The 23,613-nt window shown below is 44.7% G+C and overlaps 1 protein-coding gene and 1 long non-coding RNA gene across 2 annotated transcripts in view; one reads left to right on the forward strand and one right to left on the reverse strand.

Moving 5' to 3' along the window:
• The window catches only part of VAT1L (vesicle amine transport 1 like), a 191,495-nt gene that overhangs the window by 160,189 nt on the left and 7,693 nt on the right, over positions 1–23,613 (forward strand). The window contains exon 8 of the mRNA XM_001139539.8: positions 23,206–23,289. Coding sequence (XP_001139539.2) covers positions 23,206–23,289 — 84 coding nt within the window. The remainder of the gene's footprint in view (positions 1–23,205; positions 23,290–23,613) is intronic.
• Positions 609–1,188, reverse strand: LOC134808824 (uncharacterized). The gene is made up of 2 exons (XR_010152640.1): positions 1,030–1,188; positions 609–802 (listed from the first exon to the last, which is right to left on the reverse strand). It is a non-coding gene; the product is annotated as an uncharacterized LOC134808824 (long non-coding RNA).

The following is a 23,613-nucleotide window of genomic DNA, read 5'->3' on the forward strand; positions in this document are numbered from 1 at the left end:
TCCCTGTTACCCAGTTTCCACAATGATTAATATTTGGTTGATTTTTTCCTTCATTGCCTTCCCTTTCTCACTATTTTTCTGGAGTATTTTAAAGTAAATCCCAGACATAATATTATTTCATCTGTAAATATTTCATAAACATTCTAAGTTAAAATCCTAGCTCTTTGACATACTATGTCTATGACCTTAGGCAGGTTAATTAATGTCCCTAATGTTCATCTTCTACATATGTAAAATGAGGATAATTATGGTACATTCCTCATAGGGTTATAATGAGGAGTGAAGGGACTATTCCATGGAAAGCATTTGACACTTAGCATGCACTCAGCTGGTGTGCTAAGGGGTCAGTGTTAGCCATTAAAATCACTGTCACTTATCATTACTGAATTTACAGCACAGCATCAAGCCCTTGGGACATGAAAGACATAAGATCTATCACTAATCTGTATCTATCAGTAATCATGACTGTGGCAGCAGGATGGGGGCAGATTGGAGCACGAAGAAGCTGGGACCTTCAGAGAACAAACAGGAGGCTAGAAAAAGAATACTGTAGGGAGATGATGAGACCTTGAATGATGCAGTGACAGAGTGGAGACAATACACGCGTGGAGATTAGAGCCAAGATCTCTGATCGACTGGCTGCAGCCAGGAGATGTCCTTCTGCAATTAAAGGTCAAGTCTAGATTCTGGTGGCCTGGAGCGAGTAAGTCAAGGGAGGTGGAGGCAATGGCAGACAATGAGTTTCTTCTTCCTAGGATCATGATCTCTGGGGTACTGACAGGGCATCCTGTGTTGGGGCATCCTAGAAAAAAGAGTACGCAATGTGCTAAGAGTTTGGATGTTTGTTCCCCAAACCTCATGTGGAAATTCGATCCCAGTGTTGGAGGTGGGGACTAATGAGATGTGTTTGGGTCATAGGAGTGGATTCCACATGAATAGATTAATGCCCTCCCTGCAAGAATGGAGAGTGAATTCTCATTCTAGTAGTTCCTGCCAGAGCTGGTTGCTAAAAAGAGCCTAGTGCCTCACCTCTCTGTCTTGCTTCCTCTCTCACTGTGTGATCTCTGCACGTGCCAGCTCCCCTGCACCTTCCGCCATGAGCAGAAACAGCCTAGGGCTTCCACCAGATGCTCAATCTTCCAGCCTCCACAGTCATGGACCAAATAACTCTTTTTTCTTTAAAAATTACCCAGCTTCAGGTATTCTTTTATAACAACACAAAGGGACTAATACAGCAGGTGAGGCTGCCGATTATGACATGGCAATGCTTGTCCTGCCCTTTGTGAAGCACGTGGCTCTTCCTAGACAGTTGGTTGTCAGTTTTATTTTGGTGTTACTTACACAGCTTCTAATGAAAGATTCCAGATGACTGTACCCTTAAGCTTTCCCTCAGCCATGGCTCTGTAGCCTCGTTTCACTGCTGTGGTGATCAAAGTGAGCTGGTGGTTGCCTCATAATCACTTTTAATAACTTATTATCCAATGAACATGTGCTCATTGTGTTCATTTTCTAAAACACAAAAACATTGGCCAGGTGCAGTGGCTCACGCCTGTAATCCCAGCATTTTGGGAGGCCAAGGCGGGTGGATGACTTGAGGTCAGGAATTCAAAACCAGCCTCGCCAACATGGAGAAACCCTGTCTCTACTAAAAATACAAAAATTAGCCAGGTGTGGTGGTGGGTGCCTGTAATCCCAGCTACTCAGGAGGCTGACACAGAAGAATCACTTGAACCTGCAGAGGTTGCAGTGAGCTGAGAGCACGCCACTGCACTCCAGCCTGGGCGACAGAGCAAGATTCCATCTAAACACACTCACACACACACACACAGTTATAATGGAGAAAATGAAAACTAGCCCTAACCCTATTACTCAGATATAGGCAAGGTTGTGAGGTTGATACAACCTATAATTTGCATTAATATATATTTTACATAGATAAGCAGAATAAGAAATTGTATGTTCAGCATGATCTTATCATGTTAATGAGAAATGGGAAGCAGTGATCTTCAGGGATGTTCTGTGTTGCCCTTAACCATCCTAAGCCTGATGGACATTTTGCTCCAGTTTTTTGCTTTTAAATATTGAATAATATATAGTAACTGTTAAATTAGTGAATGTTATACAGCTTTATTCCATTTCTTTAATTTTTCTCCTTTTAAAAGGCTGTTTCTACTGGCAAATATAAGGAAAGGATCCATTATTTATCCGGCCTTTCCTATACAAACTGTTTATCACTGGTAATCAAATAATGGATGAAGGGAAATGTCTCCTTATAAAATTATGGCAGCTAATAAATGAACACGACTGTATTTATCCTCCGGTAAATTACTGGATCTAGGCATTAAGCTAGTATGCTGGAAAGAGAGCCAGCCAGCCATTGTATAGGTTTTGGAGAAAAGACACAGCAGCGCCCGCAGTCTTGGCAAAGAAAATATATTAACCTGATCAAAGCTTCCATCCACCTGAAGGAAATACAGAGAATGGAAAGATACGTTGGCTGCACTGGCTGTTCAAAATCTGTAAAGTCCAGACGGTATGCAACTCCACAAAGCTCAACAATCGGAGCTCTTCAGTACAACTTGCAGGGAACAGCAGCAAAGTGGAAGGGTAACTTGTAGTTTTAAAATGACTCAAAGGCCGGGTGTAGTGGCTCACGCCTGTAATCTCAGCACTTTGGAAGGCAGAGGCCGGCAGATCACTTGAGGTCAGGAGCTTGGGACCAGCCTGGGCAATATGGTGAAACCTCGTCTTTGCTAAAAATACAAAAAGCAGCCAGGTGTGGTGGCGGGAGCCTGTAATCCCAGCTACTCGGGAGGCTGAAGCAGGAGAATCACTTGAACCCAGGAAGTGGGGGTTGCAGTGAGCCGAGATTGCGCCACCGCACTCCAGCCAGGGCAATGGAGTGAGACTCTGTCTCAAAAATAAATAAATAAATAAGGACTTAAAAGTATGAGTGCGTGTATATTCTTTTAAAGAGCAAAACAAAACTATAATGCCTGGGATGCAGAGTTGGGTGAAATTAAGGAAATTTAAGGAAGCGATTACTCTAAAAGTCAGGATTGAGCCAGTGACATTTGAGGGAGGGGAAGGAGTTGAAATTAGCACAAGGGACACAGAAAGGACTTGGGGGTGGCTGACAAAGTTCTACTTTGATGTATTGGTTTTGTGTAGTTTTCTGTGTCTGTGTTTTACAATTTTTAAAAGTTTAAAATTAAAAAAAAAAAACAAAAAACAAACTTTGAAAGCTGTTACTAGGCAAGATTATTTCAACAGGGCAGAGAGATTGAACTCAATTCCTTTGAAACAAAAGGTAGAGAATTTTTGAGCACTAGGGGGAGATAGTGGCAAAGTCCTAAAGGACGTTTCAGGAAGAAGGCAGGTGAGCTGAAGCCATCAGGCCATCGGTTTGCTAATTGGTGCTTATGGAAGTTAGGCTCTTATACTTCCCAGAGACTGGGAGATAGGGATGCTATCTTTCTTGATTACATTTTGAAGGGATGGTTCCCAAGTCCTTGAGAAAGACATTCCTGGGTTGTAGAAGATTTATGTCTTAAAGGACCAAAAATAATTTACAATATCAAGTTTTCTAAGGTAAATGCTCTAAGGAAGGATTAGGGACCTACAGTCAGGAAGAAACCTGTTGATACAGTTTGGATCTGTGTCCCAACCCAAATCTCATGGTGAAATGTAATCCCCAACGTTGGAGTTGGGGCCTGGTGGGAGGTGTTTCGGATGAGGGGAGCAGATCCCTCATGAATGGCTCTTGCTCAGAGTTCACACCAGACCTGGTAGTTTAAAATTGTGGGGCCCCTCCTCCCTGTGACCCCCCACCACCACCCCTCGCCTGCATCTGCTTTTGCCATGTGACATGCCTGCTCCACCTTTGAGACCTCCCTAGAAGCTGATCATATGCCAGCACTATGCTTCCCATAAAGCCTGCAGAGCCATGAGCCCCTGGTGACTCACGCCTGTAATCCCAGCACTTTGGGAGGCCGAAGTGGGCAGATCCCGAGGTCAGGAGTTTGAGACCAGCCTGGTCAACATGGCAAAACCCTGTATCTACTAAAAAATACAAAAATTAGCCAGGCGTGGTGGCGCATGCCTATGGTCCCAGCTACTCAGGAGGCTGAGGCAGGAGAATCGTTTGACCTGGGAGGCAGAGGTTGCAGTGAGCCAAGATGGTGCCACTGCATTCTAGCCTGGGGAACACAGTGAGACTCCATTAGAAAAAAAAAAAAAAAAAAAAAAAGCTGTTACTAACAATATTGTGTTGGAGAGTGTCCCCCTAAATCCATGTTTCTCCCTGAACCTCAGAATGTGACTTTATTTGGAAACGGGGTTGTTGCAGATATATTGCAACAACATTGCAGATATTTAAAACGAGGTCATATCAGATTAGGGTGGACCCTTAATCCAACATGGTGTACTTGTAAGAAGGAAAAAAGAGAGAGAGAATGCCATATGATGATGGAGGCAGAGACAGGAGTGATGTGTCTCCAAGCCAAGGGCCACCAAAGATGCCAGCAACCTCCAGAAGCTAGGAGAAAATAATGGAAAAGATTCTTTCTCAGAACCTCCAGTAGGAACCAATCCGGCTGACATTTGGATTTCAGACTGAGCCTCAGAACTTGTGAGAAAATAAATTTCTGTTGTTTTAAGCCACCTGGTTTGTGGTACTAGACAGCAACCCTAGGAAACTAATATACTACCCAAACACTATTATGTGTTCCTAATTTTAATGAAAAGAATGATTAGTTTAGCTCAAGACTGGGTATGATTTTTTAAAGCATTATTTCTAGTCCTTGTCTGTATGCAAACAATTGTTTACTTGGTTGAAGTTATAGCCCAATACAGTTTTATTTCTGGACTTTTTTTCATTTGACAGAACACCTATTTACATTTCTTTTTGTTTGGTTTTATTTTATTTTTTTTTGATAAAGGGTCTCACTCTGTCACCCAGGCTGGAGCACAGTGGTGCAATCACAGCTCACTGCGGTCTCGAACTCCTGGGGGCTCAGCCTCCCAAGTAGCTAGGATTACACGTGCGTGCCACCACATCCAACTGTCTTTTCATTGCCCAAGCTGGTCTGGAACTCCTGGACTCAAGCAATCCTCCCACCTCGACCTCCCAAAGTGTTGAGATTACGGGCATGAGCCATCTTGCCCAGCCTGTTTTGCATTTCTTAATTCGAGCACATGTATCTCTAGGAGGCATTGGTTCACACTAGATCCTGATGTTTCCTTCCTTGAAAAGAAACAAGCCCACCTACTGCATTTCCAGCATGCAACTTTGCTTCTGAGTTTTCTGCTCATATTGCACTAAGATCTGGCTCATTAGACCATAAACTGTGGGTTGCTCTTGTAACCTGCTGATTCTAACTTCTCACACACATCCTGTGACCACACCACCACTGAGATTCGTCCCTGAAACCATCAGCAGATGAAACTCAGCTGCTGGGTCTTTTGAGGGGCCACATGGAGACAATGAATAGGTATAATTAACAGAAAAACAATATCCTGAAGGTTTCTTCATGCACTGAGCAGAAATCAAGTTGTTTGATACTTGAGCAGAACCAAAGCTGAGATCCGATTTCTTCTCTGTTGCCCTGAAGTGAAAAGGGTTGTAGTCACGGCTCTCTCCTGCTTTCCAGCATGCCAGGATATTTATGTCAAGTGTTAAACTAGGCTCTATCCAGATATTAAAAAGTGGAATGTCAGGCCGGGCGCAGTGGCTCACACCTGTAATCCCAGCACTTTGGGAAGCCCAGGCAGGTGGATCACAAGGTCAGGAGTTCAAGACCAGCCTGACTAACATGGTGAAACCCGGTCTCTAATAAAAATATAAAAATTAGTCGGGCGTGGTAGCGCATGCCTGTAATCCCACCTACTCGAGAGGCTGAGGCAGGAGAATCGCTTGAACCCGGGAGGCAGAGGTTGCAGTGAGCCGAGATCGTGCCACTGCACTGCAGCCTGGGCAACAGAGTGAGTCCGTCTCAAAAATAAATAAATAATAAATAAATAAATAAATAGAACGTCATCTCCCCCTCTCAGGGGCACCTTAGCCAAGCAGGGGACCCGTCTTTCTTGTTCTTTGTATGAGTCACCCAAGCATGATGCCTTCTCACAGTAGGCAGTCAGTATTTGTTAAATAAAGCACTTTTGAATTAAAAGGTTCTAAAACGTCAGAGCTCCAGAATCACCAGCAGTGGACTACCTGTCCAGTCTCAGAAAAAGAGGCCTAGGGTAAGGCCAATACATCACCTTTTAAAAGCAACATATGTGATTTTTTATTTTTGTTTTAAGATCAACTCCAGTGATAGGAAACACACGTGATTTTAATGCAGGCAGTCTTTAATTTCTATTTTTAAGAAAAGCTAATGTAACCACTTGAGTGTTTTGAAATCAGAGACCATATTGTGTTCTGTTCATAAGCGCCTATTGAGCTGTGTACCACACACTCTTCCTCATTCTTGGGAAAGAGCAGAACCAAATCCCCTGTGTGCAAGGTGTTATGTGGATACTGAGATGGGGCAGGTGCATGCTCTTCAAGAGCCCATGGACCAGTGGGAGGGTAGAGATACAGAAAAAGTTTTTATTACACTGTGATTCTCAACTGGAGGTGCTTTTGCCTCCCTAAGGGACATTTGGCAATGCCTGGAAGCATTTTTGTTTGTCACAATGGGGTAGCGCTACTGACATCTAGTGAGCAGAGGCCAAGGATGCTGATGGACATCCTGCGGTGCCCAGGACAGCCCCCACAACAAAGAGTTATCTGGGCCAAAATGCCAATAGCTACTAGATTGAGGAACTCTTCAACAGAGAATGCGGCCGGGCGTGGTGGCTCACACCTGTAATCCCAGCACTTTGGGACGCCAAGGCGGGAAGATTACTTGAGGTCAGGTGTTCGAGACAACCCTGGCCAATGTGATGAAGCCCTGTCTCCACTAAAAATACAAAAATTAGCCAGGGGTGATGGCACTCGTCTGTAACCCCAGCTACTTGGGAGGCTGAGGTGGGAGAATCACTTGAACCTGGGAAGTGGAGGTTGCAGTGAGCTGAGATCACAACACTACACTCCAGCCTGGGTGACAGAGGCTCCATATCCCCCCCACAAAAAAAAAAAAAGAGAGAGAATGGAACGAGTGAAATGACCCAGGGACAAGCAAGATGCATATAGAAGTACAAAGGAAATAAACCATTCCTGGTCCTGCAATACAATACCCAGTGTCCTACATCCTTCCTTCCTTCTTCGCTCTCCATTGCTTCCAACCCACTGTCTCATACCTGGCAACAGTGCATCAAGCCTGTGGTTGTATGAAGCGGGGTCTAAAGCCTAGTTTCTCTGTATCCACTGTTTAACCTTAAGCAAAAACAATGGGTAAGACCTGTTTGATAGCACAATGGGGTGACTATAGTCAACAGTAATTTAATTGTATATTTTAAAATAACTAAAAGAGTATAATTGGATTGTTTGCAACCCAAAGAGATAATGCCTGAGGGGATGGATACTGCATTCTCCATAATGTGATTACTATCTATTGCATGCCTGTATCAAAACATCTCATGTACCCCATAAATATATACACTTACCATGTACCCACGAAGATTAAAAATTTTTTAAATTTTTAATTAAAAAGAAAAAATAACCTTGGACAAGCCATTAACCTTCCTGAACCTCATTCTCATCTCGACTCTCCTCCTTGAACAACAGAGACTCAGGAAGAAAAGGGGGCCTATTTTTATGTACCCCTGATTGACAGCCTGACAAACTCCCACTTACCTCATTGGGTTGATGCAATGAAATGAGGTCATGCACATGAGGTGCTTTGCTCAGTGACAGCACCAGGTAAGCACTTGTCATATGTCAGCTGCCGCAATGATCATGAGCAACGGCCTCCACCATCCCATAGATTTACCACCTCTGCCTTGTCCTTTACATTTACCCAATTTGGGGTTCATCTCTTTCCTTGAGACTTATCTTCTCCTATTACAACCTATGGGCATCTGGTGACTCTCATATTATTACGTTCTTAGGTTCAGAGCCTACAGTTTGCTCCTCCTATCCTTCCTCGTGGGAGGATCCAATATATACCCCGCTTTAGACAAAGTGGGGGAGAACCGGCTTTTGATAAGAACACCTTGGTTGGCAATGCTTTCGCAAATAGAATCGCTCTTCTATTTCCACTCTATACTTTAGTCTGTTCCCCAGACTCTTTATCCCAGGCTTGGGCTCTGTCTCTGTTGGCTGACTAATTTTGCAGCCTAGGAACCCTAGCATTTGTCTAGACAACAGTTATATATGGATTATAGAGTCAACGTATCTCAGTTTCCTTAGGTACTAAAAATACCACCTATTCCTGCAAACCAGCCCTTTTTCTCCAAGCCTAAGAAATGATCACCTCTGACTTCTATTAAAGTAATTGTGGATTTTGCCATTGAAAATAAGGGGAAAAAATCACAATTCCTTTGTACCAACTTAATAAATGGTACTTTCCCAAATGCTATTAGGTCTGGCTGTCATCCCTTTCAAAGATAGCTCCCCACTTGAGAACTTTCAAGGTTTTGAAGCGTCTTTGGAATTCTTAAATTTTTAGCCCTTTTCCATGAATTCTCATGTTTGACAATTCCGGGTGAAAACCTTCAGACATTATGGAATGACATAGCTACCAGTCTATGAGTAAATAAAACCAGTGTTACCTGGAAGCAAGACAATTACATCATTAGTAAAGAACTAGAGTCCTCCATGCAGAAATATAGTATCTTTCTCCCTGAGTTGAGGGTTTTGCTGAAAGATTCAAAGCCAAAAAAAAGTTTAAAATCTATTTTTTAGCAAGGTGCAGTGGCTCAAGCCTATAATCCCAGCACTTTGGGCGGCCAAGGTGGGTAGATCACAAGGTCAAGAGATTGAGACCATCCAGGCCAACATGGTGAAACCCCGTCTCTACTAAAAATACAAAACTTAGCTGGGTGTGGTGGCACGTGCCTGTAATCCCAGCTACTCGGGAGGCTGAGGCAGGAGAATCACTTGAACCCGGGAGGCGGAGGTTGCAGTGAGCTGAGATTGGGCCACTGCAGTCCAGCCTGGCGACAGAGCGAGACTCTGTCTCAAAAAAATAAATAAATAAAATAATTATATATAATTATAATTATATTAATATAAAATTTATAATAATTATAAAATAATTATAGTTCTACCATTCTCGTGTGGAATTGCAGGAGTGGTGGGAGCTCAGGTTGTTACTTTAACCCCTCATTCTCTTAGTAGAGCAATATTTCCTTGGGTTATTAATGCATTTATTTTTGAGACAGGGGCTTGCTCTGTCACCCAGCCTGGAGTACAGTGGTGTGCTCTCAGCTCACTGCAATCTCTGCCCACCAGATTCAAGTGATTCTCCTTCTTCTGCCTTCCAAGTAGCTGGGACTACAGGCTTGTGCTACCAGTCCTGGTTAATTTTTTTATTTTTTGTAGAGATGAGCGTTTGCCATGTTGGCCAGGCTGGCCTCAAACTCCTGGGCAGAAGTCATCAACCTGCCCAGCCTCCCAAAGTACTGGGATTATGGGCATGAGCCACCATGCCTGGCCTTCTTGGGTTATTTATATGTCCCTCCGTTTGGCTGAGTGACCAACTTGTACTCAAGTTACTTCCTCTCAACAGTTTCCTCTGGTTTTCATCCTTCTCCCATATCAAATAAATTGCTTCCTCTTCTGTGCCCATCACACCTCAAGCATCTCTCTTACACACTGCGCAACAGATATTTTTCCGCAGGTCTTTCTAAGAGACTGAGCATCTCCAGAAGCGAAAGTACCTCACATGTCTTTTATCCTCTTCCCCAGGTCTCACTCCCATGTAGGAATCAGCATCCCCTGAGTGTCCACTTCAGTTCTATTCAACCACCCAAATCCAGCACTGTGGAGCTTTGTTAACTAACACAAACATTGGAGGGAATTCACCAGTTTTTTTTTTTCCTCTGCTTTAGTTCAAAACACAGTAAGACAAGAATATATAATTTGGTTTCATTATGAGTTCGATTTCTGTAGAACATTCTGGCTCTTGGTTCAATGTTTAATTCATATGAACCCCTTATGACCATGATGTATATTCAATCAAGAGAATAAGTACCATCCAAGGACGCAGGACAAAAGGAACAGTTGCTCCATCCAGATTACACTGCCTTGCTTTTTGCTTTCTCTTCTTCTCCTTCGAAGAACATTCTGTCTCTTGTAAGCCAGTGTTCCTACTAATAGCCCCTTTAAAAATCCTCTTGAAGAATCCCATTAGTTATCCTGTTGCCAAGTAGGTACTTCCTTTATAATAGCTGGTTGAATGTTTCTCCTATTCCTTTAAAAATAGTAACCATTCTTGCAGGACCAAGACTATGATTAGTCAAGACAGACAGCTAGGGTATAAAATGTAAGGCAGCGCTCACTTTCAGGTGCTGATGCTGCACTTGTGTGACTCAGAGAATGGCCACCTCCTTTAATTTTGCACCCTAGTCACCTCCTTTGCCCCACCCTCATCTATTCCCCACATTATTGCAAAGACCCAATATGCAGCTGCTCTAAAAAGGAGCTGAGTGTTTGAATCCTTTCTCTACCCTTCCAGTGGATTAATTCATGGTTCCTGACACTCTACTTTTCCAGTCACTCTTCCATCTGGGTCAGAATCTTGGGGCTCACGCACTTTAGACTCCAGAAGAAGCTACTTGGCAAAAGCCAGAAATTCCAGATCTCAAGCCTACTTGCAATGAACATGTTACATTTAAATACCCACTTTGTGTTTTAGATAATCATCAATCCCTCCGAAAGATGGATATTGTTAATATGAGGAATATCTCACAGATGACTTTGGTAGATGTGTTTCTTAATTAAAGTATTACTCATTTCTTCTTTTTCAAAGCTTTTAATTTATCATCTAACAGGCATAGTGATCCATGGAATTACCCCTCTTGATTTTTCCCCCTTTTTACATGGCTATGCTTATTACCATTCATAGCACAAGCCAAGTGCTATGGTTATTAAGTGGTGTCATTTGTACCCTAATGACTTTGTGCCTTTCACACCATTAAAAAGGAAGTTGGCTACTATGAAGCACTAAATGAAGCCCCAAACAAAGACTGAGGATTATTAACCCTCATGGCCCAAGTGTGAAGGAACTAACCACTCAGGTAGGTGAGGGGAGATAGGAGGTTCTAGATTTGCAACCACATTCATGGAAACTCTTTGGAATGCAGCAACCAAAGTCCCCAACTACTTTCCAGAATTTTGCCCCACCTTGACTTTTGCTCTTTTGTCCCCAAGGCCATTGGCTTTTTTCAGTCTCTCCTGTCACATTCCACTTCCTCTTCTTGGAATGGTCTTCTCTCTGTCCTCTTGCCATAGCTAAATCCCATCCATCCTCTAAATCCTAGCTCAATTATCACTTCTTCAGAGAAGCACTCCCTGATCTTCCCAACCAGGTCAAATCCCCATCCACAACCTCATAACACCATCTTACCAAGTGGTAATGTTACATTTGTTTGAGTCATTCTTGGATAAAGCCCATGGCTCCATGAGACTGTAAAAGCCTCACCAGCTTAGGGGGTCTTGTAGGGGGTTGGCTTGCTTGCCACTGTCTTCCCAGGACTTAACAGTTAGTACACACTCAGTGTATTTGTTGAATGAAAAAGCTTGGAGCCAAATATATCAGTCAGTACCCTGGCAGGAAGCAAGGAGCACACTTAGCTGGGGTTCTAAAGGTATCAGAGTTAAGGAAACCAACTCAACAGGGATGTTGAGATGCCCAGAAACTAGCCACAGTAAGAAGATATTACCCACCCTGGGCCTGAAGGGGCACGAGGAAGCAAAGGCATTAACAGATTGCGCAGAGAAAGCTAGGACCTTGCAGGAGCTGTAGTTGTGAAGAGGCATAGCTACTTCCAGAGACCCATCACAAGGCAGGAATGAAAGGGGAAATATCTTCATTCTCCTTTCTCCTGTTTTCTGATCAAGCAGGATCTCATTGGCCAAAGCCAACTGGAAGCCATGGGACAAGGAGCCCAGTAGATATAGTCCATGGGGGAATGAATAGAGGCCAGAGAATGGAAGAGCGGAGGAACCCCCTATTGATAACCAAGACCCCAAGGTTGCAGCCCAGGACCCCTCCTCAGCCCTGATTGAGGCTTCCAGCCACCCCACCTCTCCTAATTTCATTGCAGACAGTAATGACTATAACTACTGCCGAGAAATGACCATGACTACTGCTCCTCTGCTTGCATGGGGTGAGCCAATTAAATTTTCCCCATGGGTCACGTGCTGAGTCTTGAACACCAGCCAACTTCATTGAGAGCATGAACTGATGGCATGAGTTCAGCTCCAATGGGTTGCAATCCACTGGGGTTAAATAAACAAATCAGGAACTCTGCATTAATGAGTCTAGCTACACAGAGTGAAATATTTTTGAATAAATTTTTCTGAGAGCATCTATCAGGATGCTGCAGCTCCTGTGCTGCCATCTGTCTTTAACCTTGAGGGAAACAGCTGGGGCAGTTTTCAAAAAGGATGGGCTTGAGGAACAAGAGTCTTTGTTGGCTGCGCGTCTATTCACAGAGAAGCAAAAAAATTGGAGACAGGAGTTCCAGGCTGTCACCAAGGGGGCTTCTCCTTGGTGCACTGTGATCTAGCTCCTGCCCACTCCGCTTTGCTGAGTCAACCCTCTCTAAATCACCATGACCCGGGTTCAAGGGCCTCCTGCCAGTCTTTCTCCTTCCTCCCTCGGAGCTGTTCACCTTCTTGTTCCCTCACCTTGCCCTACTCCTGGCTCTCAGATCCCTGGGCCTGTTCCAATCTCTGATCTACATTTTAGAGATGGAGGTGGGAGAAGAAACCATTGTTCTCCAAGGTTTCCATGGCCCTCTTCTTATCCAGGACTGGATCAGTCTGTGACTCACAACAGCCAGGTGGCACCACGGTTATTCATTTGACTTAGGATGATCCCAGATTGGCCTCCTCAACCTCATTCTTTCTCTTAAGCCCCATACCCAGGAATTTCCTGCCATTTTCCCCTGGCTGCCCAGCCAGGATCTCAAACACAACACTAGACATGAATGCAGCCTCTTCTCCTTGGAGAGGAAACCAGGTCTAATGGAAAAGCCCGGGCTTGGCCCCCTGCCTTCTGACCTTACTCCCAGCTCCTCCACTATCAGCTGTGTGATCTCAGGTGAAACACTTAGCATCTCGGAACCTAAGGTTTGTTGTTCCAAAATGAAGCTCAGCAAAGATGATGGGAATGCTATACAGATGTGAATATTGTTGTCATCATTTTTGTCATTATCATCATTGCATTGTGACAAATCCCTCACTGGGCACCCCATTCTGACTAGTGTGTCTAGGGCATCATAGTCCTCCTGGTCAGCTGTGAGTCATCTCTAATTCTTTCTCTCCTCAGTCTCTATGTCATACCCACATCCTAATTTCCAGAACCTGCCAGTAATGCCACGTAATCACTGTGTCCTGTAGCCAGACCCACCCCTCACATCTGCAGGGCCCTGGGCAAGAGTGCAAATGGAGGATCCCAGCCCATGGTCAGTCCCCTTCTGTCTCCACCCCAGAGTCCCACCCACACCACCAGGAGGGGTCCTGCCCATGTAGTGGGAAAAAGTCCCCATGTGGTCTTGGGGCCATTTGAGAATAGAATTCTGGAAGGCCAGGAACCCAAAGCATGGTCTAGAAGTGTATATGTTGGGGGAGACTTTGCTTTGCATGGCTGTCCCTTTGGCTTCAATCAAAGGGAGCCATAGGTAGGGGTGCTGACATAGGTAGGGATGCAGGCAGAGGAAGGCCAGGGTAGGCCCCTCTAAGTGGGGCCCAGGTCTCAGAGTAGAATCTCTCCTCTGGACTTGGGAGTCAAACAGAACCAGTTGGAGTCCCCCTTTTATTAGGTGGCCTTGAGTATATCATAGGCGGGACCATCCTATAAAGAAAGAAATAGGCCGGGAGCAGTGGCTCATGCCTGTAATCCCAGCACATCAGGAGGACAAGGCAGGAGGACGGCTTCAATCCAGGAGTTAAAGACCAGCCTGCGCAACATAGCAAGACCTTTTCTCTACAAAAGAAGGAAAGAAGGAAAGAAGGAAGGAAGGAAGGAAGGAAGGAAGGAAGGAAGGAAGGAAAGAAAGAGAAAAGAAAAAATAGCTAGGCATGGTGGCTCGTGCCTGTAGTCTCAGCTACTTGGGAGGCTGAGACAGGAGGATTGCTTAAGCCTGGGAGGTAGAGGCTGCAGTGGGTTGTGATCATGCCACTGCACTCCAGCCTGGACAATAGATAGTGATCCTGCCTCAAAAACAAAACAAGAAAAGAAACAGTCTTAGGGTTCTGGGTGAGGAGGACATAGATAGCTTTCAGAAATCGAGTACAGGGCGCTGGATCCTCAAGTTTTCTCCTAAAGAAGCTTCTAGTGGAGCCAGTAACTGTGTCAGATGCTTAACAGACATCTGCCCTCAACCTTCGCGGCAGTTCTATTAGGTGGGTGAGAACCTGGGCCGAGCAGAATAATACCACGCAAACATGCCCACATCCTCATCCCCAGAACCTGTGAATCTGGTACCTCACATGGAAAAATGGACTTTGCAGATGAGATTAAGTTAGGGACTTGGGGGTGGGGAGATCCTCCCGGGTTTTTCAAAGAGGGAGGCAGGAGGAGGGTGAGAGTCAGAGAGATTTGAAGCTCTACCCTGCTGGCTTTGAAGACGGTGGGAGGGACCTGCAAGCAAAGAAATGCAAGGGCTTCTTCTAAAGACGGGAAAGTCAAGGAAATGAATTCCTCCCTGGAAACAAATGCAGAAAGGAATGCAGCCCTGCCGGAGCCTTGATGTTAACCCTGTAAAACCCATTTCAAACTTCTGACCTCCAGAATGGTAAGATAATAAATTTGTGCTTCAAGTCACTGTTGGTGGTCATCTGTTACAGTAATAATAGGAAACTGATACAAAACCTTACCTTCACTTTGTAGAAAATAAAGGGGGGAAAAACCCACAGTGTCACAGAGAGGCTGGGGGAACTGCCTGAAGTCACACAGTCAGAGAATGCAGGAGCCTGGATCCCTCCTGAGACTCCCGTGGCTCCACAGTACAGGCTGGGGTCCTCACAGGAGAGGCATATGCATTTGGTAAACAGGGGAATATTGGGGAAGCCATGGGAAAGTGATGTTCACTTCTCTGTGATACTTCCCAGCACAGAAATGATTTGAAGCAATCAGAGACGAGCTGTCTCACTAGCAAAGAGGACGTCTTCGCAATACGTGAAGACCTTCAGAACAAAACCGAAAGTCTTACAAAAGGGCCTTCCACGGTGCAGATAGTGGCTGGTTAGGGACTTCAAGATCTGCCACACTCTCCACTTCCAGACCCCAGGATCTGGCCGCTGCCTTCCCCTCCACCTGCCCTTGTATTTTTCTCCACCACTCTGGCCTCCTCTTAGAGAATCCCACGTGGGATTCAGATCCACCTGGAGCCAAAGCATATGTTCCCCCTCTCCCTGAATCCCTATTGCTCAGCTCTTTCTGTGGCTCACTCCTTCCTGCTCTTCAGGTCTCACCCATCACCTCCTTAAACCCACCTATATTAGTGTCCTGTAAGCTGCTGTTCAAATGACCACAAATGTAGTGGCTTAAATAACATAAAAGTATTATCTTACAGTTCTGAAAGCCCAAAAATCAAGGTGTCAGCAGGGCTGCGTTCCTCGTGGAGGCCCTAAGGGAGAATTTATTTCCTTCCTTTCTTTAGCTTCCAGAGGCCACGTGCATTTTTCTTGCTTCACGGTCCCCCCAGCAAGGGCATCACTCCAAACTCTGCTTCCCTTGTCCCATCACCTGCTCTCTGAGCCAAACCCTCCTGCCTTCCTCTTGCAAGAATCGTTGTGGTTCCATGGGGCCCCCAGATAATCCAGGATAATCCCCCATCTCAGATTTTTAGCTTAATCACTTCTACAAAGTCCCTTTGCCATGTCAGGTAACAAACATATCCTCAGGTTCTGGAGATTAGGGAATGGATGGCTTGGGAGTGTGAGGTCATTCTGTCTGCTTTCCCCAGGGATCTTGTTTAACTGGGTCACTCTCCCCCAACCCCTCACCATCTATTCTCCATCGTGGAACACTGCTCACTCCCTTTGTAGCACTTTTTTTTTTTTTTTTTTTTTTTAGATGGAGTTTCACCCTTGTTGCCCAGGCTGGAGTGCAATGGTGTAATCTCAGCTCACCGCAACTTCCGCCTCCCCGGTTCAAGCAATTCTGCCTCAGCCTCCCGAGTAGCTGGGATTACAGGCATGCACCACCATGCCCGGCTAATTTTGTATTTTTAGTAGAGACAGGGTTTCTCCATGTTGGTCAGGCTAGCCTTGAACTCCCGACCTCAGGTGATTCGCCCGCCTGGGCCTCCCAAAGTGCTGGGATTACAGGCATGAGCCACCCCGGCTGCCTGTAGCACATTTTTTTTATGATTATGATAAGCCTATTTAATAAGGGAAACTGTGATTCCCCCAGGACAGAGAGAGAACATCTGTTTCAGCCAGCTCCCGGCCCAGGGCTTTGGTTCTGTTGAATGACTGAACAAATGAATAAATGAATGAATGAATGAGTGAACGAATGAGTAGTATAGCTATTATCACTCACATAAGATGAGATGCAGAGAGAGGAAGCCAGTTGTTAGAATGATATTACCAACTCAAAGCAGAACCAGGATTCAGCCCTGGAATGTTCCCACTGCCTCCTGCCACCACGCACTTCGGATGCTGTCAAATTGGCCTCCCAGACACCAGAAGTGTCAGAGAAAGTCCAGATGTCCTTTGAGCTTAGAATGTTGGCATCTTGAGGTGCTTAAATGACATGACTCAGATTTCCTCCCTCCACTGTCTGGATGGGAAACCAGCTCTGTTGGAGATGGCCTGAGTAAATCCAGAATCCCAGCCCTGGAAAATCCAGCTGCCAAGACCAGATATGGCCAGCCACGCAGCTGGCCGTGGCATCCCAGACTGGGTGTGGGACCATGGTCCTGATTATGAACAGACTCCGCTGGGCCACCCAGGCTGCACTTAGCAGGCCACCAAGAGAGAGCTGCCCAGGCCAGGGGCTCTAAGATGTGGGGTAGGCAGGACAAAGACCTCTAGGTGAGGCTCAGCCACATGACATCTCACTTTCTCCACATATCCACTTTTTCATTCATTCATTCATCCCAGAAGCTATTGTGTGACAGATGTCCTTTTGCACTATGGACTCTGAGGTAGACACCATTGTCCTGCCCATATAGAGCTGCAATCCCCAATATGGTAGCTATGAGCTATGGGAGGCCAATGAGGACTTCAAGTGTGGCTCATCTGAATTGAGATTTACTCTCAGTGTAAAATACACCCTAGATTCCAAACAGTCCCCCCCAAAAAAGTGTAAATTATTACTTCATTATATTGAGTATATATTGAAATAACATGTTGGATATATTTGGTTAAAGAAAATATCTCAAAATTAATTTCACCAGTTTCTTTTTACATTTCTTGACGTGGTTAATTTGAAAATTTTTAGCCACATTTGTGGTTTGCTTTATATTTATTTTAGATGGCACTGTTCTATTGATTTGCAATGGAGAGGAGAGGCTGATGTGTAACTTACAAGGCTGGGGTAAGGTTGACATCACTAGCCAACTGAGGTGTGAAGGGGTAAGTGCTTGGGCGAGACTGTGAGGTTGAGGGTGGAGGGCAAATACTTAGAAGAGCTCACATCCAAGTCAACAACAGCAAGACAAAGCCAAGGTAGCTCAGGACCAGGGCACTCCAGGAAGGGACCCAGGACGTACAGAGACACAGTGCAGAGAGCCCAGTGAACTTCAGATACATCGTAAGTGGTGGACATGAGGGTGTGATAAAAGGTGAAGAAAAGCAATAAAGCCAGAAAAGGCAACAGTTACCAGCTCCAGAAACATGCAGTCCAGTGCTGTTCCACAGAATTATGTGAGCCACATGCAAAGTTTTAAATTTTCTAGTTTCTAGCCATATTTTCAAAACTACAAAAAACTAATTTTAATAATTGTTATTTCAACATGTAATAAATGTCAACAACTCTTACTGAAATAGTTTGGATTCTTTTTTATGATGATTAAGTCTGTGAAGTCTGGTGTGAATTTTGCACTGACAGCACGTGGCAATTTTTACTAGCCAAATTTCAAATGCGCACTTGCCACATTGACTAGTGGCTATAGTATCAGGCAATGCAGGTCTACTAGACAGTTCTCTTGAATACAATGGGGAAGGGTTTTAAGCAGAAGAGTACTTAAAAAAAAAAAAAAAAAAAAAAGCACCTCTGGTGGTCCCAACGGAGAAGACAAGTCTCCCACGTGCTACTGAGCTTTCTGGAGCCCATCACCACTATCTTCTGGGCACTGTCACCCCCGCCGGGGTGCTTCCACTTATAAACGGTAATTTGGGAGCAATGTCTCTTTTGTGCAGACTTTGCTTTGCCAAGGTGTTATTTGAGAGCAGTTTGGGGTGTTGACAACAGAGGAAGGGGAAGCTGCCCTCTCAGATCCCCCATGGTTCTCACCACCTTTCATATGGGCACCAGAGGCAAGAACCTTGGATGTTTTATCTGTGAAACTGTGGTGCTTAACTCAGCTAATCATTGTGATGCTTAACTCCGCTTATCATCGGGTTTCTCCTCTGTGAAACTGATGCAGACACTTCTAAGAGGCTTGGTGTGTGTGGATAAAAGGAAGCAACTTATGCAAAGGGCCTCATATGGTGGCCTAACAAAGAATTAATCAAGAAGAGTATCATTTCTTTCCTTCAACATTGCCATGAGAAAGGCTCCAAGAGCAGCCTAACAAGAGGATAGAAATGCACACAGCGTGAATAGGAGGTCAGGCTACTTAAATGGCCTCTTGGAAATACTGCTAATCCTTTATCCATCCTTTCCGTAAGGGACTTGAAGGAGTCAGTTCATTTCAGAAAGAAATATCCAAAAAGCATGCAGATTAGAGGCAGCCCTGCAGGGAGCTTTTTCTCCTAGCATCACAATAAGCTTTAACTGGTGAGAAAACAGCTTTTCAGTTTCTCTGGGCTCTGTCTTACTGGAGAGGCAGCTTAAAAGTTGTTCCTAGTCTCCAAGGAGTTTTCAGATGCTAATAACTTGCCAGGGTGATAAATAACTGAATGCTGGAGAGCCATGACGTGAGACACTGCCTACCTCATTCCTTTGCCTTTGAGAGTCAAACAAAGCAGTACGGACTAGGCAGAACTGGGAAAGAGCTTTGGTTTTGAAGTCTGGCAGCCCTGAGTGCCAACCACAATTGTGTCGCAATTAATTACGTAATCTTTGGGTAAATTGCTTCTATTTTTGAGCATCAGGGTACATTATCTGTAAAATGGGGATATATTTTGCAAGGTAATAATTATGTATGTGAGATAAGAATATATTATCTATTATTGCATTTAACTCCCCCACCCCCAACAAACTTAGAGGCACTTATGATCTCCCAGTTTCTGTGAGTGGGGAATCTGGGCACAGCTTAGTTGGTCCTTTGATTCTCACAAGGCTGCAGTCGGGGTGTTACAGGAAAGGGGTCCTGATCCAGACCCCAAGACAGGGCTCTTGGGTCTCACACAAGAGAGAATTCAGGGCCAGTCCACAGTGCAAAGCAAAAGCAAGTTCAAGAAAGTCAAGTGGTGAAACAATAGCTACGCCAGAGACAGAGTAGTGAGTTCCTGAAAGAGGAGGAACACGTTCACCCTGGGTACAATGCTTGTTTAAATGTAGGATAAAAAAAGAGCATGGGCTGGGCGCGGTGGCTCACGCCTGTAATCCCAGCACTTTGGGAGGCCAAGGCAGGCGGATCACAAAGTCAGGAGATCAAGACCATCCTAGCTAACAAGGTGAAACCCCATCTGTACTAAAAATACAAAAAATTAGCCGGGCGTGGTGGCAGGCGCCTGTAGTCCCAGCTACTCAGGAAGTTGAGGCTGGAGAATGGCGTGAACCTGGGAGGCGGAGCTTGCAGTGAGCCAAGATCACGCCACTGCACTCCAGCGTGGGCAACAGAGACTCCATCTCAAACAAACAAACAAAGAAAAAGAGCATGGGGACAGGCTCTGCTACAAGGGTTTGTGATAAAGGATTAATTTTCTTAATTACTGTATTTTGCAAGAATCAATTCTTTTTTTTTTAAAGACAGTCTCGCTCTGTTGCCCAGGCAACAGTGGTTGTGCACTCTGTTGCACAGTGGTGCGATTTCAGCTCACTGCAACCTCCACCTCCCGGGTTCAAGCAATTCTCCTGCCTCAGCCTCCCAAGCAGCTGGGATTACAGGCACCCACCACCACGCCCAACTAATTTTTGTATTTTTAATAGAGATGGGGTTTCCCCATGTTGGCCAGGCTGGTCTTGAACTCCTAACCTCAAGTGATCTTCCCGCCCTGGCCTCCCAAAGCGCTGGGATTACGATCGTGAGCCACTATGCCTGGCCTGATATTATTATCTTTAAAGCAAAATTAGGAATGCTTCTGTTCTCAAGATATCGAGATATCGTTATCAGGACACTCCCAAGTCTGGGTCTGTTTAGTAAACATTATCAATCTGTTCCCTTAACCGTGAGCATCTAGAGGCTAGGAATACCTAACTCTCTGGGGATGCAGCCCAGCAAGTCCCAGCCTCATTTTCCTAGCCCTCACTCAGGACGGAGTTGCTCTGGTTCAAATGCCTCTGACAAAGGTGTCAGCTGGGGCTGTGGTCTCAAATGGGGAAGGGTCTGCTTCCAAGGTCTCTGTGGTCGTTGGCAGGATTCAGTTCCTCACTGGCATTTGGACCGAGGGTATCTGCTCCTCATTGACTGTCGGCTGGGGTCTGCCTTCAGTTTCTTGCCATGTGGACCTCTCCATAGGGCAGCTCACAACATGGCAGTTTGAGTCATCAGAACAAGGAAGCATCAAGAATTAGAGAAAGAGGGACTGCAAGATGGAAGTCACGGTCCTTTATTACCTAATTTTGGAAGTGATGTATCATCACTTTTGCTCTATTCTGTTGCTTAGAAGCAAGTCACTAGGTCTAGCCTATGTTCACGGGGAGGGGATGAGTACCAGGCAATGGGGATGACTGACAACCATTTTAGAAGGTGTCTGCTACAATATATGAAGATTCCCGGTGGGTAGTAGCTATAATGAACAAACGTGAAAACCTTTGAAAAGCAGAGCTCACTACAAAAATAAAAGGAATCTACTGAATTATGTATTAGGGTCAAGAAATTTTAACAATCATATGACACTATTAGTCAGAGATCAGGGCCGGGCACAGTGGCTCATGCCTGTCATCTCAGCACTTAGGGGAGGCCAACGGGGGAGGATCACTTGAGGCCAACAGTTCATGAGCAGCCTGGGCAACATGGCAAAACCACATCTCTACTAAAAAAAAAAAAAAAAAAAAAAAGGCAAAAAATTAGCTGAGCACGTGGTGACGCTTGCCAGTAATCCTAGCTACTTGGTAGGCTGACGTGGGAGCATTGCTTGAGACCAGGAAGTCAAACCTGCAGTGATCTGTGATTGTACCGCTTTACTCCAGCCAAGGCAACAGAGCAAGACCCTGTCCCCCCAAAAATGGGTTGATTCCGATCACTGCCAGGTTGTCCAAAGACTGCATTTAAAAGTGCATTTATATTAAATACTGATTTGATAATATGTTACCAGACTGACGCTAAAGTTAAAAGGCATCCATTTCTTCTACATGATGTTTTATCATATATCCATAGCCCTTTCTAGTTATTTTAGTATATGTGTGTTTTTATGGAGCTAGAGATTAAATATTTTAAATATGCATGTCAGTTCTCATTTAGCAATATTACAACATTTAATTCTGCTATGTAGTCTTTGTAATTAGCTGTATATATCTTTATCTTCTTTAACAGCCACATATCATTTCCTTTCAGTAGACACATGTGAGAGTCATTATTTACTTAATCATCCCCTTATCTCTGGGACATATAAGTTGCTTCAATGTTCTGCCATAAAAAGCAATACTGTAATTGAGTATCTTTTGTGTAATAAGTTTTTTTCCCCATAATTTAAATTATGTCTTTAGGATAAAGTTCCAGAAAAGCAATTAGAATACAAACATTTTAATAGCTGTGTCAAGTTGTTATCCAAATGTGTAGAAGGCTTCGGTTTTCATACAAGCAATCACTGCTCTATCAATCAGCCACAGGGTGAGTTCCTCAAAGGCAGGCACTGTATCTTACTTTTTAATTTTGTTTAACCATAGCATCTAGGCTAGAAGCAACATTTAATGAATATTTTTGGACTGAATTAACACAAATTTTAAACATTTGAGACTTCAGGAAAAATATTTAGGCTAGATCTATTAAAACTTTTTTTTTTTCTTATCAAGAGATGTTGCATTTCCACGCAGATTTCACTGAGATGTGAAGCATGGGCCTGTACCAAGTACCAAGCTCCATGTCGCCCTTTCTGGATTTCATTTAACTCTCATGCCTCCCTCCCCAACCCCACCTCAACAGTTGGAATTCCACATGGCAACAGAATGAAAGGCTCAAAAGGCAAATTGGATTCTGCCGCAACCTTACCGTTTCAGAGGGTCCCAGGAGACACCTGTTGGCCTGGCAAGCCCCCAACATTTGAAAAGAAACAGGAGGCCCTCTTTCCTGGGGAGAATACTATAGTGTTGAGGGGAAACTGCACTTAGATAGAGACAACATTTCCTCCCAATAACCAGAATCGTGAGAATTTTCCTGAGTTCAGTTCAGCCTTGAGTAATGGGTCAATTTAGCCCAACTATGAGTCACAGTTAAATAACACTGAAGTAAGCAGGGCACAAATGACCTTCAGAAAATATCTCTATTGGTCAAAATGTAATCTGACTAATGCACCCTGCCACCCTGCAGCACGTAATTCTGAGAACTCCAGAGAACCTTCCCCCACCCTTTTAAGGAATGTTCATCTACTTATTTCAAGAGCTGTCACCCTCGCTTTTTCGACCCAGAAGATGTTTGCACAAGATCAGTGTGTGTGAATGGCACAACCAGAATGTAGTTGCACCCCAAAGTCCAACATCAACCTCTTAGCCACTAAACTTGAGCCGCAGCGCCCTCTGGTGGTCACTTGACAGTTTGAGTTTTCCAGGCCCCATTTTTAACTGGGGAACATCTCGCCTAACCAGCACCTCTGTTTCTCACCTTTTCGCGCAGGTGAAGGAGGCCATGCAGCGGATTCACGACCGAGGGAACATTGGCAAGTTAATTCTGGATGTAGAAAAGACCCCAACTCCACTGGTGAGTGAAAAGCAGAGGAGTCTGTTCAGTTCCACGCGAGAGAGCACGACGGGTCAATCAGATGCAGACACGGGTGGGGTAGAAGGAAGTACAGGTAGCCTGTGGGCTAGTGGAGGAGACCAGGGGTAATCAAATGATTTCACACATGAGGGATTCATGATAAACTGAGATGAATGCTGAAAATGAAAGGCCAGTGCTTCAGTGAGACCATGTCAAAAGCAATCTGAAGGCATAGGCAGGAAAGCATAGCAACAACAGACCTGTCTATTACAGCTGCTAGCTCTTGGGAGAAATTCCTAGAAAATTTCAATAATTTCACATTCA

The sequence above is a fragment of the Pan troglodytes genome, chromosome 18 (genome assembly GCF_028858775.2).
Source record: "Pan troglodytes isolate AG18354 chromosome 18, NHGRI_mPanTro3-v2.0_pri, whole genome shotgun sequence".
Classification (NCBI taxonomy): domain Eukaryota; kingdom Metazoa; phylum Chordata; class Mammalia; order Primates; family Hominidae; genus Pan; species Pan troglodytes.